The following is a 16,492-nucleotide window of genomic DNA, read 5'->3' on the forward strand; positions in this document are numbered from 1 at the left end:
TTAACCAGCTGACAAAGTTTCTTAGTTGTTTAGGTTGAGTGTAATAGTACTAATCGACGTCTGTCATGAAGATCATTGCCAGCTAATGGCATCCATGGTGGAACTTGACCTGTGTGGAAAGTGCTATATATAGTGCAGGCATAGGAGCAGAAACAGTGTGCATCTCAACAACGGATTCTGGAAATGCAAGACATAAATAGAGAATATTGGGCACATACAGCAAATAAAATATTCTGTTCTCTCCCCCCCCCCCCCCACTGCCATTGATGCTTCTTAACCTGCTGTTATATTCATGTTGTATGCTAAACAGTATGCTCCAGGTCACAGATAGATCTATTTCCCTTTGTTTGTCCTACTGCCTTGGAATAATACAGTAGAACTCCAGTATCTGACACCTAAGGGGATTGATAGATACTGAAATACAGTATTTCCCAGTTGCCTGAGATTGCATGTTACGAGATTGGCGAACTAACCTGTAGGGGGCACCATTTTTAAACTTTCATATTTTTTACCTATTTATTTTCTGTGGTTTTTTGGCAAGTTGTTTGAGGCTGCTGGTTGCCTGCATTCTGGATAACAGGGATTTTACTGCACATCCTTAAAAGAATGTGCACATCGACTCTTTGGAATACAGGGATGCAGCATTTAACGTCCACAATGCCTTCTGTGAAACTGGGCATTATGCGATGTGGATGTTGTGCAAACACCATAGATATTAATGTATATACTTAGCAAAACAATGAGATACTGAACTTTCCATAAATTAAGCTATATAATTTTTTCACATTTTAAACTTCTATATAACTACTTTCTTAGCCCCTATCACACACAATTTAACAAAGAGGATCAGGCTCCTCCACATCACTGATATCCACTCCCTCACAGTATGCCACTGCAAGAGTTTCAGGTCGAATAACCTCCACTGATGAACTGTCACTCTGTAATGCCTGAAGGACCTGGCTGAGGCTCTTCTTGGGGAGGTTTTGGCTTCTTCCGGATTATGTCCAGTATTGTTTGCCTAGTTTGCTTTTTCTTTTCTTCATAATTTTTTTTTAATGCAGCCAACACTGCATGAGCATTCCTCTATCAGTGAAAAATGTCCCACGTTTGGCTCCATCTCTTTAGCAAGCTGTTAAGGCCTGCAAAGAATGTGGCTAACCCCTTAACAGTGAACCTCTTCTGCACCTGTTCTTCTTCTTCTTCTGTAGTTTCCTTTTCCCTTGCCTCTTCTTCAGATCCGGTTCCTTCCACTAGGTCCTGTTCTCACGTTCTCAGATCGGGATTTCTGACTGAACACCATTATAACCTTATTGGGCCACAGTCTGGGGTACCCAATTGGACGTTAAGTGGTGCAGTCCTGTATTGCTATTGAATGTTTCCTCTTTCTCAGATCAGTTTCAGTCTGATTTTTGTGTGTGAATTGTAAAATAACACGTTGTTATTTGAATGGACACAACGGAAAAATATCCTGCTTTTCAATCACTGTACCACAATATAATTCTTATCAGAAACTCCTACAGTGGACCTTCAATGCCATGATCAGGATGTTTTCTGTGAATGATCTTTTTATGCCAAGAGGCAGCATTGAAATAACTCACCAGTGAGAATACATCTGCTACAAATTTGTTGGAGCCAATGGAAGTGCTTGTGTTCACTATTTCAGAGCTCGATCAATTAATAGCATGGAAGAAAACTAAACTGCTGCACACCTCAATCATTAAAGACCCATGCCCTATTCATTATAGCATCTGAATCCCCCGCCACCTCTAGCAATATCAAGGGGGGGTTACCATTAACCAGAAACTGAACCAAAGTAGCCGCATACACAACATGTGTGCAAGAGCAGGTCATAGGCTGAGAATCTTGCAGTGAGTAACTTATCTGTTGATTTCCCCAAAGTTAATCCACCATCTACAACACTCAAGTCAGGTGTGTGTACGAACAGTCTCCAACAGTGGACAACTGTAGGCTGTGGTCTGCTCCTGCTGCTTCATTGGAACAGCTTATGAGGTGAAGACAGAGAGGATGGAGTGGGATTGGGATGGTGAATTGATTTGACAAGTGGATGGAAGTTCAAGGTTCACCCTTATACACGGAATAGAGGACTCCTGTAAAGTGGACACTCAATCAGCATTCGATTCTCCAAAAAGGAAGAGACCACATCTTGAGTACTGGATATGGTCTGCCAATTTGGGAGAAATATCAATAGACTAATACCAGTCCAGGATTAGGCAAGAGAATGCAAATAAGTGCTGATTAATTCCACATCAAGGCATTGCCAGTCACACCGGTCAGAACTCAATATTGCATTCAACAGCTTCATATAACCACCCTCCTGTTTGTGAGGGAATTGACCAATACTGATACATGGTCAATTTATAACTTTAAATAGTGCCTGTCTCATCAATCCCAGCTCAGTGAGACCCAAATAAATGTGTCAGGATTGGGTGTTGTGAGGAAGTTTTACACACTCCAGCTTGCATCAATTTAGGACGGACAACTCAATAACTTAAATAGATCTTGGTTCTCTCACTTGAGCTTGTTCACGTTGGATCATGGATCAAAAAGCTATCTCCTCAGCCTCAGGCTGACTTCATGTTTCTGTGCTTGAATTAGACTTGGGTCAGGTTTTAACTTCACCCCTGAGCAGATCTCTAATATGAAGTCATTTTCTGCAATAGTGGATTTATTTATATTTTTAAATCCCTAAAATAAAAGTTTACTGACTTTGGAATTACGTGAAGATTGCAGCCTTCTCATCTAACCTTTCTGTGCACTTGACTGGGGTGAATATGTCGAAGATAGATTGAAAGTCTATCAATTAATTAAGTCAGACACTTAGTCAGCACTTCAACTTCATTCTGTTATGCTTAATTTCTGTGCTGTTGCAGCCATTTTCATGTTTTCAGTCGTCTCTTCCCCCTACTGTTCATGGCTGAACTCGAATCAGTGTTTGTTACTATCTAGTTTATGATAGCAGGGGGATGGGATGGTGATACCAACAGAGGTGTTCCGCTTCAAGCACCAAGACCACTTGGGGTCCTGTCATAGTAATGGATTATTGCACTGTGTACAGTACTGCAGACAGGTAAAACCTCATGAAGTGGAACAAATCAGTACCAATTGCTGCTCCCCTCAGAGACTCCAACTTGGATGTGGGCTTTCTTTCCTGACAGATTGATTGATATATTTATGGCCCGGTCCTTAATGACTAGTGCTCATCATGGGTCAGTGGTAGCCTCTGCCAAATAAGCCCTGTCAGAGCTTGGAGGAAAATGAATAATGTTTTAAAATCACTGTAGGTTTTAGAGAATGCAAATGGTGAAAAAGAGCAAGGTCAGTTACCTCGAGTGTAATTAAAACTAAGCAAACATTCAGTCTTTTCCATCTGCCAGAATGTAAACTGAATAGCCAGTGAGTTAATAAAATCCGCATGAAAATATTTACGTGTCGTGTGTCTTTTTAGTTTACAGAGTAAAAAAAAACAAAAATACTCACTCAGCCAAATCTACCGTACTATATTTCTTACATGTTACATGAATATTTAGGTTTGTGGCTGTTGAAGTTGTATTTCATAAATCAAACTCTCGGGTGGCACAGTGATATTACAGGTAGCACAACCATCTCACAGTTACTGTAACCTAGGATCGACTCTGAGCTCTGGTGCTGTGGATGTGGAATCTATACGTTCTTCCTTTGACCATGGGCATTTTACCCAGATGCTCTGGTTTCCTACAACATGATGACAGAATGGATTGCTGGGCAATAAGTAGGGAATTGGTATTGAAGAGATTCCTCAAATGCTGTGAGAACCAACATTAAATTGATGAGCTGAATGGCTTCCAATCTCAACTGGGAAACTCGTTTTGCCGTGGAGTAGTGGACAGAAATGTGGATCCATGACTCATGGTGTAGAGAGCATCTTGTCGCACTGATTTTTTTAATTTTTCACACTATGAATCAAAATACAAACATTTCCCTCTTGAATATACACAGTGGCATTTTCTCCCCTTTCCCCCCCTCCCTTCCCTCCCTCCTTCCCACCCCCTCCAAACCCATTAAACGTTCAACATATACAATACAATAAGCACAATGAAAATAAACAAGAGAATTGCGTCATCTAATTTTACACACTGGATCAAGTCATTTTGTCTTCTCATTTTTATCATTTTAGGGGATGGAGGTCCAAGGCAAGCCCTCTCTGTTATGTTCCATGTATGGTTCTCAAATTTGTTCAAATAATGTGACTTAATTTTTAAAATTATATGTTATTTTTTCCAATGGAATACATTTATTCATTTCTATGTACCATTGCTGTATTCTCAGGCTCTCTTCTGATTTCCAAGTTGACATTATACATTTTTTTTGCTACAGCTAAGGCTATCATAATAAATCTTTTTTGCGTTTCGAGTTTGAGGCCTAATTCTTTACTTCTTATATTACTTAGAAGAAAGATCTCTGGATTTTTTGGTATGTTGCTTTTTGTGATTTTATTTAATAACTGATTTAGATCTTCACAAAATTATTTCACTTTCTCACATTCCCAAATTGCATGTACTGTTGTTCCCGTTTCCTTCTTACAGCGAAAACATCTATCTAATAATGTTGGATCCCATTTATTTAACTTTTGGGGCATGATATATAACCTGTGTAACCAATTATATATTGTATCATGCGTAACCTCGTATTTATTATATTTTTCATAGTTCCGGAGCATAACTTTTCCCATATTTCATTTTTTATCTTTATGTTTAGATCTTGTTCCCACTTTTGTTTGGGTTTATAGCTTATTTCATCATTTTCTTTCTCTGGCAGCTTGATGTACGTGTTCATTATAAATCTTTTAATTATCATTGTGTCTGTAATCACATATTCAAAGCTGCTTTCTTTTGGTAATCTCAGTCTGTTTCCTAATTTATCCTTTAAGTAGGCTTTCAGTTGATGATATGCAAACATTGTACCATGAGTTATTCCATATTTGTACTTCATTTGTTCAAATGTTAATAAATTATTTCCCAAAAAACAATTTTCTATTCTTTTAATTTCTTTTCTCTCCCATTCTCTAAAGGAAAGGTTATCTATTGTGAAAGGGATTAGTTGATTTTGCGTCAATAATAATTTTGGTAGTTGGTAATTTGTTTTTTTTCCTTTCTACGTGAATCTTCTTCCACATGTTGAGCAGATGGTGCAGTATTGGTGAACTTCTATATTGCATCAGTTTTTCATCCCACTTATAAAGAATATGTCCTGGTACCTTCTCCCCTATTTTATCTAGCTCTGTCTTGGTCCAGTCTGGTTTTTCCTCTTGTTTGATAAAAATCTGATAGATATCTTAATTGTGCTGCTCTATAATAATTTTTAAAGTTTGGTAGCTGCAAACCACCTTGTTCGTACCATTCTGTTAATTTATCTAGCGCTCTCCTTGGTTTCCCCCCTTTCCATGAGAATTTCCTTATTATTCTCTTCAGTTCATTGAAGAATTTCTCTGTTAAGGGAATTGGTAACGATTGAAATAGGTATTGTATCCTTGGGAAGATATTCATTTTAATGCAATTTACCCTTCCTATCAGTGTTAGTGGTAAATCTTTCCAATGTTCTAAGTCATCTTGTAATTTCTTCATTAATGGCTGATAATTTAATTTGTATAGATGGCCTAAATTATTATCTAATCTAATACCTAGGTATCGGATTGCTTGTGTTTGCCATTTAAATGGTGATTCTTTTCTAAACTCTGTGTAATCTCCATTATTCATTGGAATCGCTTCACTTTTATTTGCATTGATCTTGTACCCCAATATTTCTCCATATTCCTTCAATTTCTTATGTAATTCTTTTATTAATATTTCTTGTTCTTTTAAGTATACTATGATGTCATCTTCAAATAAACTGATTTTATATTCTTTCTCTTTTATTTTTATCCCTTTTATTTTATTTTCTGTTCTTATCAGTCCTGCCAATGTTCTATTGCTAAAGCGAACAGTGAGGGAGATGGTGGACATCCCTGCCTAGTTGACCTGCTTAATTTAAATTGGTTCGATATATATCCATTTACTGTCACCTTCGCCATTGGTCCCTTATATAATGCTTTAATCCAATTAATATATTTCTCTGGTAGAAATATACTTTGAATAAATAATTCCATTCTACCCTGTCAAAGGCTTTCTCTGCATCTAAAGCTACAGCCACTGTTGGTATCTTATTTCCTTGTACTGCATGTATTAAGTTAATGAACTTACAGACATTGTCCGTTATTCGTCTTTTCTTAATTAAGTAGAGATATTGGTCTATACAATGCTGGTGTTAGTGGATCTTTCCCTGTCTTTGGTATTACTGTAATTATTGCTGTTTTACATGAATCTGGCAAGTTTTGTGTTTCTTCTATCTGGTTCATTACTTCCAGGAGAGGAGGAATTAATAACTCTTTAAATGTTTTATAGAATTCTATTGGGAGTCCTTCCTCTCCAGGCATTTTATTGTTTGGTAGCTTTTTTAATGTATCCTGTATTTCCTCTATTTCAAATGGTTTTATCAATTTGTTTTGCTCCTCTTCTTGCAATTTCGGTAGTTCAATTTTAGCTAAAAACTCATCTATTTTGTCTTCTTTCCCTTCATTCTCAGTTTGGTATAATTGCTCGTAGAATTCCTTGAAGTTTTCATTGATCTCTGTTGGGTTATATGTAATTCGTTTGTCCTTTTTCCTTGATGCCAATACCGTTTTTTTAGCTTGCTCTGTTTTAGGTTGCCAAGCTAGTATTTTGTGCATTTTTTCTCCTAGCTCGTAATACTTCTGCTTTATTTTCATTATGTTCTTCTCCACCTTATATGTTTGTAGTGTTTCATATTTTATTTTTTTGTCCGCCAATTCTCTTTTTGTTGTATCTTCCTTTGTTGCTAGTTCTTTTTCTGTACTTAATATTTCCCTTTCCAGCTGTTCTATTTCCCGATTGTAGTCCTTTTTCAACTTTGTTACATAACTTATCATCTGCCCTCTGATGAAGGCTTTCATTGCATCCCGTAATATAAATTTGTCTTTCACTGATTCCGTATTTATTTCAAAGTACATTTTAATTTGGCGCTCAATAAATTCTCTAAATTCCTGTCTTTTAAGTAGCATAGAGTTTAATCTCCATCTATATGTTCTTGGTGGGATGTCCTCCAGTTCTATTGCTAATAACAGGGGTGAATGATCAGATAACAATCTAGCTTTATATTCCATTTTCGTAACTCTCCCTTGGATATGAGCTGACAACAGGAACAGGTCAATCCTTGAGTATGTTTTATGTCTACTCGAATAATATGAGTATTCCTTCTCCTTTGGGTGTTGTCTCCAAAAGTTGCATTTCCTGCATTGATTTAACCATAAATTTGGCTACTTTGTTCTTTTTGCTAGTCTTTTGCCCAGTTTTATCCATCTTTGAATCCAAATTAAGGTTAAAGTCCCCTTCTATCAATATATTCCCCTGCATATCTACAATCTTCAAAAAAATATCTTGCATAAACTTTTGATCCTCTTCATATATATTGACCAAATTCCAGAATTCTGAACATATCTGACACTTTATCATTACGTATCTCCCTGCTGGATCTATTATTTCCTCCTCTTTTTTGATTGGTATATTTTTGTTGATTAATACAGCTACGCTTCTGACTTTTGAATTATATGATGCTGCCGTTACCTGTCCTACCCAGTCTCTCCTTAATTTATTGTGTTTCACTTCAGTTGGATGCGTTTCCTGCACCAATGATATATCTATTTTTCTTTTTTCAGTAAATTTAATAGCCTCTTCCTTTTGATTTGGTTATGTATTCCATTAATATTTATAGTCATATAGTTCAACATGGCCATCTCATACTCTGTTTACATCTCATTTCTGCTTCCTCACCACTACCTTTCCCCTTTTCCCCATTTTCATTTCTCAGTTTTCTTTTTTTGAACTCAATGTATGACAATACTTCTAAAACATAAAATACTTCAACCACTCCCACATCTAAAATTCCCTTAACCCCAAGTGCCCCCCACCCCTCTCTGAGTCACACCTTGTCCCTTGCCGGACAACCACAACTCCCCTCTCCATTCGGACTGCTAACCTGTTCGCAAGTGCCAACTTATTTTGCAGTGACTGTTATTCTCTCCCACCCAACCCCCTCCAGAAAAGACTTTTATCTTCACATTAAAACAAAGCTCCCCCTCTTCTCTTTTTCTTTTATTAACCCCCTCCCTCCTCTTTATCCCCCCCTTCTCCCTTACTTCCCTTCTCTTCCCTCCTTTAGTTCTTGCTTATACATAATTTTTACATCTTTATATGTAGTTTGTCTTCATTCTTGTTGCATCTCTTCATCTCTCTTTCTGTCTTACAGGCGTTCTGCAAATTCTCATGCTTTCTCCAGATCTGGGATAACTATTTTAAGCACCACTGGATATCTTAACATAAATTTATAGCCTTTTTTCCATAGGATCGATTTTTCTGTGTTAAACTCCTTCCTCTTCTTTAGGAGTTCAAAACTTATGTCTGGGTAGAAAAATTTTTTTTTGACCTTTATACTTCAGTGGTTTTTTTGTCTTCTCTAATTTTATTTATTGCCTTCTCCAATATATTTTCTCTTGTCGTATATCTCAGAAATGTTACTAAAACGGATCTTGGTTTTTGTTGTGACTGTGGTTTCGGGGCTAGTGTTCTGTGTGCCCTTTCTATTTCCATTCCTTCCTTCATTTCTGGCAATCCCAGGACTTTTGGGATCCATTCTTTTATAAATTCTTTCATATCTTTGCCATCTTCATCTTCCTTTAGGCCCACTATCTTGATATTGTTTCGCCTACTATAGTTTTCCATTATATCCATCTTCTGAGCTAACAACTCTTGTGTTTCTTTAACTTTTTTGTCACTTTCTTCCAATTTTCTTTTTAAGTCGTTCACTTCCATTTCTACAGCCATTGCATGTTCTTCCACATTTTCTAATCCTTTCCCTACATCTGTTATGACCAGCTCTATTCTACTCACTTTTTCTTCTGTACTTTTCATTTTTCTTTTCATTTCACTAAATTCTAATGTCAACCATTCTTTTAATGCTTTCATTTGTTCTTGAAAATTTTTTTAATCTAAGTACTGTCCATTCATTTTACCTTCTATTCCTCTGTGCAGAGCTTGGTCTTCTTATTCTTCTTCTGTGTCTGCTCTTGGGTTTGTGTCTTCTTGTATCTGTATCTCTTCTGACTTTCTTGTTGAGCTGCTTGCCTCAGTTTGTTGGGTATTTTTTTCATGGCTTCTTGATGTTGGTCCTCTTCTTCTGGGGTAATTATCTGTTGGGCTTCCTGCTGCTGTTTTTCTTTCTCATCCCTCCCTTTTCCGTTGCTTTCCTTTTCTTCCAGCTGGGAGCCCTGCTGTCGGGCATCTCTCAGCTGTTCGTGCTGTGTAGGTTCACTCCACAGCTTGTCCCCCCCTCCCGTCGGTGTTCTCGTTTTCCTTGTCGTGCGCATTGCGCACCTCTGTTAGGCTCATTGAGCCATTTTTGCAGTCCTGTGGTCGGGAGGTCATGACCACTAACCTCGGGAAGCAGGCTCCTCTGTCCACAGCGGGTCCCTGCTTCTTCGTGCGGGTAAGGCCTTCTCCTTTCTCTTCCGGTGTCTTTCTTTTTTTCCCCGTTGTTTTTGGTTTTTCTTTCTTAGGTGCCATTTTCTTTCTTTTCTCTACATCTTTATCTTTTATTTGTTGTGTTTTGTGTTTCTTGAGCTTTACATTTCCTTCACTTTTTTTCTTCTTTTATGGAGGGGGCTGGTATTCTCCTACTGGCCACTACTCTATCACGTGACTCCTCCCTTGTCACACCTGTGAGGAGAAGAAATAAAAGGGATGTTTTGCTCAATCTCCATCTGGCCCTTTAGCTTGTCATACTGCTGAATGTTCAGCTCTTGATGGTGCGACAGACTCCCCTGGTATCAGGATTTGGTTGACAATTCCTTATCAGCATGACATTTATTGCATTCACCCACCCCCCCCCCCCCCTCCACTGAATAATAAGCTAGGAAAAAAGATTTAAAAACACAATGTTGAAGAAACTCAGCAAGTCAACCAGTTGACTTTATGTAGCAAAGATAAAGATGCAAAACCAAGGTTTCAGGCTCAAACCTTTCATCAAGGTATGAACAAAATGTAGGCAGGTACCTCAACAAAATTGTGGGGTGGGAGACATCGGGGAAGGAGCACAGTCCCACAGGCAGGAGGTATTAGGTGGATAAGGAGGGAAGGCACAGCAGCAAACAGGGGGAGGGGGATGGCTTGGTGAATGGAGAGGGAAGGGGGTGGAGAGGCTTTTGTTCATACCTTGATGAAGGGCACAAGCCTGAAACGTTGGTTTTGTACCTTTATCTTTGCGATGGAAAGTTCACTGTTTGATCTGCAGAGTCCCTCCAACATTGTGTTTTTACTACAATCATGGTGTTTGTGGACTTCCATGATTTATTTCCTCGATAACAAGATTTTTCTGTTTTGTCCCTCTAGAGCACTGTGGTGGTGGAAAAATCCATGCAGGACCTGGTGAACCTGATGCATGACCTGAGTGCATACTCTGACCAATTCCTGAACATGGTGTGTGTGAAACTACAGGAGTACAAGGACACGTGTACCCTGGCCTACAGGTAATAACCAATTCTGCAAATGAAACTGACCCTGACCCTATTATGTTATAGTCATTTTTGATCCCTCTATTTAGAACTTCCCGGCGTTGCTTTGCATCTATCTCAAACATATGGGAATCCAAATCAGTGAACATTTCGCCTTTCTTGGACAGCTGTACAGTTTTATACCATGCTTGAGAAGTGCTGGACTGAACAAAACTCCAGGTCTTTCTCCAGAAAGAATAAATGTATATCCAAGGAAGTTGATGCAATGTTGTTCATGAAAAAAAAAAATTTTCATATCTTCTTTCAGAGCTTGTTGGTTTGGTTCAGCAGTGTGATGTTACTGGGGTGGAACATGTGCAGTTTGCTCAGTCCACTCTCATTTAAAATGGTAATCACCTGTTGCACGAAAAGTGATCAGTGAATTACATAGAATTCATGGTAGGGTTACAAGCCATTTTTCTCCTCCAACTATTGTGAACCTCAGTTTGTATTTCCTCATGGGTCTCATTCAGATTACTTATTCCCAGCTTGCAACCGTATCCTTGCCTTCCATCTTGCGTTCTAGACGTTGTCTACTCTTAAATCTGTCAGTGCTACTTTCTTCAGTCATCTGCTCCATGTTGCCGAGGGCAATATTCTCACTGTACTCTACAGTAAGAAATTCTCTTCAAAATACTGAGCTGGATGTTGCCATGACCTTATGTATAGTAACTCCAAGGATCATGGATGTTTATTTTAGTTCGTTTTACTGCCCTGAAAGATGTGTATCACTTAAAATTACTGGGAAAAGACAGCAATTAGGGTGGGCATCATTGGAGGATATGGCTGAACCTTCCCCCCCCCCCACCCCCCAACCCCACCATTAAGTGCAACTGTGAATATTTATTTATATATCCTTTTATATGTATCGTCTCCATTTCTGTCTCAGAGTAGTTTTAATTGTAATATTGTTGGTGCCCCTTACATATCTGTGTGGCTGCAGCAAGTAAGAATTTCATTCCATAAGTACTTATGTAAATAACAGTAATCTCTCATACTCAGTGCAGAGCTGGGGTAAAGGTCACCAGGACCAGCTCAGACCGCCCTTGAAACATTCTCTCACGCATGTGTACGTTTGATAAACCCATTCTATTTACACATAATCATTTCTAAAATTGGAACTTAATGGTCTGGAGTTGGTTTGACTCCTCACATTGAAGCAATATAATTCGATCAGACTTTCCACGCTATAAAATTATCAATGGATGTTAGAAATAAAAGCTGTCTGAGCTACACACCTATTTGTTTTTAAATGGCAATGCCCCGCATGATCATTTTGTGAAGATAATCACTTTGGCCACAAAAGAAAATATTTTTTACTATTGGTTTTGTGAATCTCAAAGTTGGCAACATATATAAAGGGTACCAAAGTAATCTTTGAATCACATAGAACAATAATCTGACATCCTATGTGCTGCGGAGAAATTTAATTTTAAAGTGTCACACTGAACATACCCTGAATGTCAAAGCACTGCAGAGGGACACGGTAGTTGGGGTGGTATTTGTTATCTCATAAGTGACTGTAAGGCAATATCAAGTAGAAATTACATATCTACCAACAGGGATTGGATGATGGAATTTAGAAACAACTTTCAGGTCATTTTACCTGCCTATAACCGTCAGTTTTGAGGAACAGTCTACAGCTGAAATTAAATCACCTTCTCATGTATTCAATCAAATCAAGAGCGTATGGCAAGAAAAATGCGAGTTTGGGTAATATTTCAGATCAACGAACACCCAAACAAAGAAAATCAAATTAACACGAAAGGTTGCATCATTTTTTGTTACCGCTGGATTCACAGAATATTACTTGTGCACTTTATTGATTTTCTTTTTTATTCTGTCTGTATTGGACAGTTTGTTTACATTCATTATCTGTTTACAGTTCTTTATTTGTAGACATGTTTACGCTGTGCTCAGTATTTTTTTTTGCACTATCGATTAGTGGTGATTCTGCCGTGCCCGCAGGAACAAGAATCTTTGGGTTGCATGTGATGTCATGTACGTACCCTGACAATAAATCTGAAAATCTGATTTATTTCACAACCTTGAGATTTCCAAAATTAAGCCAAAGAAAAATTTAATTGGCTCTTAAGATCATTTACAAAGCGATTATTCTCAACTTTTGTGATAATTTGAGTGTTCTTTGGTTTCATAAAGTGGCAAATTAGACATGATTTTGATCATTTTGAAAATGAGCTGATTGAAAACTTGTGAATGGGGAAGCGGTTTGCTGCAGTGACTCACTCTTACCCAGATCAACGAGGGAAACTTTTTTTGCTGTCTGCAGTGAAATTGCTCTGTTCGTGTAGCAAGTTGCGCAGTCCAAGTAAATGGACATTTACTACACATTCTGCAGTGTGCACCACAGCTTACCAACTCATTTGTCTTGTTTAAAGTACTTTGAAATGGCACTTTGAGTGATTCTATGGTGCTGAAGGACTGAAGGAAGCATCAGTTGAATGATTGAGGTACATTCATGCCTGGAGTTTAGATATCATAACTGCTTCTCTCAAGCCCCTATTCATGCATCAGATGAAATAGATTCTATTGACCTGAAACATTCATCACAGATGCTGCCTGATTCTACTATTTTCTATTTATTTCAGGTTTTCAGTATCTGAAATGTGTAGCTTCAGAATTAGGTGTTGCTATTTATTATCCAATGGATATACAAGGCTTGATTTGAAGTAGTAAAATTGAAATACAAGCCTTTTTAATGTGCTTACACGATCTTAGGGTGTTCCAGAACACTTTGCAGATGATGGAATATTTTTGCAGATGATGGAATATTGTTAAGTATTCATTTACATCTGAATACATTGGCCCTAAGATCACCAGTACATTTTAAGGGTACTTACAAGGCCTAACTAATACACCTGCATTAAGAAAAATAGTTTAAAAGACAAAAATACTATTCTGTACTTACACTGAACAAACTTCACTTGCATGAATATATAAACCTCAAAGTATTTTACTTCATTTTCAGTCACGTTCTTTGAAAACATTAAACCATTGCTGCATCTGCAGGTCCCTCCCCCTCCATGGACCAACCCAAAAAAGATGAACAATAACATTAAAGATAATTAACCTCCCCTCCCTCCCCCAAGTTTACAGATAAAGCCTCTGACTAGCATAACTCTTACTAAGCAGGGATAAGGAGGCACTTTAAGAGAGTCATCCTGTTTAAAAAGATGTGAAGGATAATGAATGGAATAGGTTAGAGTAAATTAGTCAAGTAATTGTACCAAGGTAATGTGTTATGATCACAGAGGTAAGAGTTGAAAAGAGAGCCATAAGTGAAAGCAATGCCTTCTCATTAATGAGTAAATAGATTTGTGGAAAAGAGATTGAAGTGATCTAGTTGGAACAAATTGACAGATTGGTGTTATATTTAAAGTACATAATTGAATTTATTTAAAAAATATACAATCTCTGGAGCCCCTCAAAAGACCCTTGCTGTACCTTTGCTGAGAATAACATGCATGTTTGAAAAACACTTTCAATCTCCTGAAGAGTTATGTTTGAGTTATGTTATTATCAGGTACTATATTTGCATGAAAGGAGTTGTGTTTTCTTGGCCCAGATTTTGCAGGAAGCTACAAAGAACGGTGATCACCATTCATCATACTGACATGCCAACAGAGCTGTGCTGTTTTGTTTGAGGCATCCTGAAATATTTGGAGGTTACTTTCAACTTGGCACAGGCACTCTAAAATTTGTGAGTCTGGCAGCCAAATGGTACAACTCCTCAACCAACCAGGCTGAAAATTTTTCAGTGAGCCAAATAGAGGCTTTATTTTAGTTTACATTTTGGAAAATAATAAATAGGATGCAAAACAAGGATAGGAGAGCAAGAAAGACAGAAAGAGAAAACAAAGTAATAGAAATCAATCTCAAAGAGAAGAATTATGATGCCTTCACACATGTAAAATTAAATTTGAATGGCATGATTGTTTTGCAATTTCAAAGAGATTGTTAAGTATTCATTTACCTCTGAATACATTGGCCCCAAGATCTCCAGTACATTTTAAGGGTACTTGCATTGATTTCGCTGCAGAATTTTGTTATAGCTCAGTTAATAGTGGAGCAGAGTAACTTAGACTGAGATTTGAAGTCTTCCATGATGACGGTGAGCCTTGATCATTTCCCAGTTATTCTCCGCACAGAATCTGAGCAAACTAACGTAAGGGACTACAATAAAGATTTTGCAATGCTGATGTCCTCAAAATTGAACATGAAGAAAAGAGGGTATATCTTTCTATGATTGGTAGGTGCTCAGTAAATATATTTTCCAGTTGCTCGAGACTTCCTCTTACAAGGCCTAACTAATACACCTGCATTAAGAAAAATAGTTTAAAAGACAAAAATACTATTCTGTACTTACACTGAACAAACTTCACTTGCATGAATATATAAACCTCAAAGTATTTTACTTCATTTTCAGTCACGTTCTTTGAAAACATTAAACCATTGCTGCGTCTGCAGGTCCCTCCCCCTCCATGGACCAACCCAAAAAAGATGAACAATAACATTAAAGATAATTAACCTCCCCTCCCTCCCCCAAGTTTACAGATAAAGCCTCTGACTAGCATAACTCTTACTAAACAGGGATAACGAGGCACTTTAAGAGAGTCATCCCAACGGCGAGTGGCAACATCCAGCTCTTCATCCCATGAGTCACCATTGCTGTTTCACACAACTTTATTCAAACAGCTGTTCTGAGCAAAGCAAAGCTTGAATACTTGCTCCTATCTTCACCAAAAATTTATGTGTTACTTCAGAGAACATTTACTTTTGCAATTTTAAACTTACATATTTTACCTATTATTTTATTCTTGTTTATTTTAAATTTTAAAAAATTATTTTCTTTTTTTTTTAACTGGTTGCTTCAATTCTGGATACCAGGGGTATTACATATATCCATGCAATGTTACAGGAACATAAGATATAAAGTAGAATTTGTAATCACTGATAGCTGATTCATAAGCTATAAAGTAGAATTTGTAATCACTGATAGCTGATTCAGTGTGGAAGCTCAATGCCTCAGTGACCTAATAACAATTTTGGCCTCCCAATTAATCCCACTTAGAAAACGTAAAGTGCTTTTTCTGTCTGCAGGTCTGGAACGTAATGGATCTGAATGTTTGAACCCAAATGTTGTTGACTGTAGTTTCATGGGACATGGTGGACTCCCCACAAATATCTAAAGTGTAATTTGGACCCTAATGTCCTTGAACCCATGGTTTGGAAGTTTGAATGAATCAGGATTTGTTCCTTTGTGGGTTATAGATTGGTGAATGAACCCAGATCTACCCAAAGTATCATATTATAGGTCCCAGCATTTGGATGGTGGAATGAAGAAATGCCATGATCTTGATGATCTTTTGGCAAATAGTAGATGGAAACCAGGTTGCATGTTCTTCAAAGCAATTAAGATCCAAGGCAATAGGCCAAGCAACTGCCCAACATCAATAGCAATTCATTTTGAAAAATAGCACAGTGAAATTAACAGCACAAGGACTAAGAAGGACATGGTGTAATGGTTTTCAAATAAGGCGGAGAATGAGAATTAGAAATAAAGGGGAAAGAAAGATTGGACTAGGACCAAAAATAATTAAACCTCCAATAATAAAAAACTAATAGAATGGCACTCCAAGTGTGTAATACAGGTTGAGTACCCCTTATCTGAAAGGCATGGGACCAGAAGTATTTCCAATTTTGGAATTTCTTTTGGATTTTGGGTAACTAAGCAGCCCAGTAGCATCAGCAGAATCCCTGTATCAGCTGTCAAACGACGACAGGCTTTCAGTCTCCCTACGATGCTGTGTTTTG

The 16,492-nt window shown here is 37.7% G+C and overlaps 1 protein-coding gene across 1 annotated transcript in view; it reads left to right on the plus strand.

Moving 5' to 3' along the window:
• Window positions 1-16,492, plus strand: part of exoc4 (exocyst complex component 4) — a 325,936-nt gene that overhangs the window by 253,818 nt on the left and 55,626 nt on the right. The window contains exon 11 of the mRNA XM_069907797.1: window positions 10,497-10,633. Within this exon, the coding sequence (XP_069763898.1) occupies window positions 10,497-10,633 (137 nt within the window). The remainder of the gene's footprint in view (window positions 1-10,496; window positions 10,634-16,492) is intronic.

Source organism: Narcine bancroftii, chromosome 13, assembly GCF_036971445.1.
Source record: "Narcine bancroftii isolate sNarBan1 chromosome 13, sNarBan1.hap1, whole genome shotgun sequence".
Taxonomy (NCBI): domain Eukaryota; kingdom Metazoa; phylum Chordata; class Chondrichthyes; order Torpediniformes; family Narcinidae; genus Narcine; species Narcine bancroftii.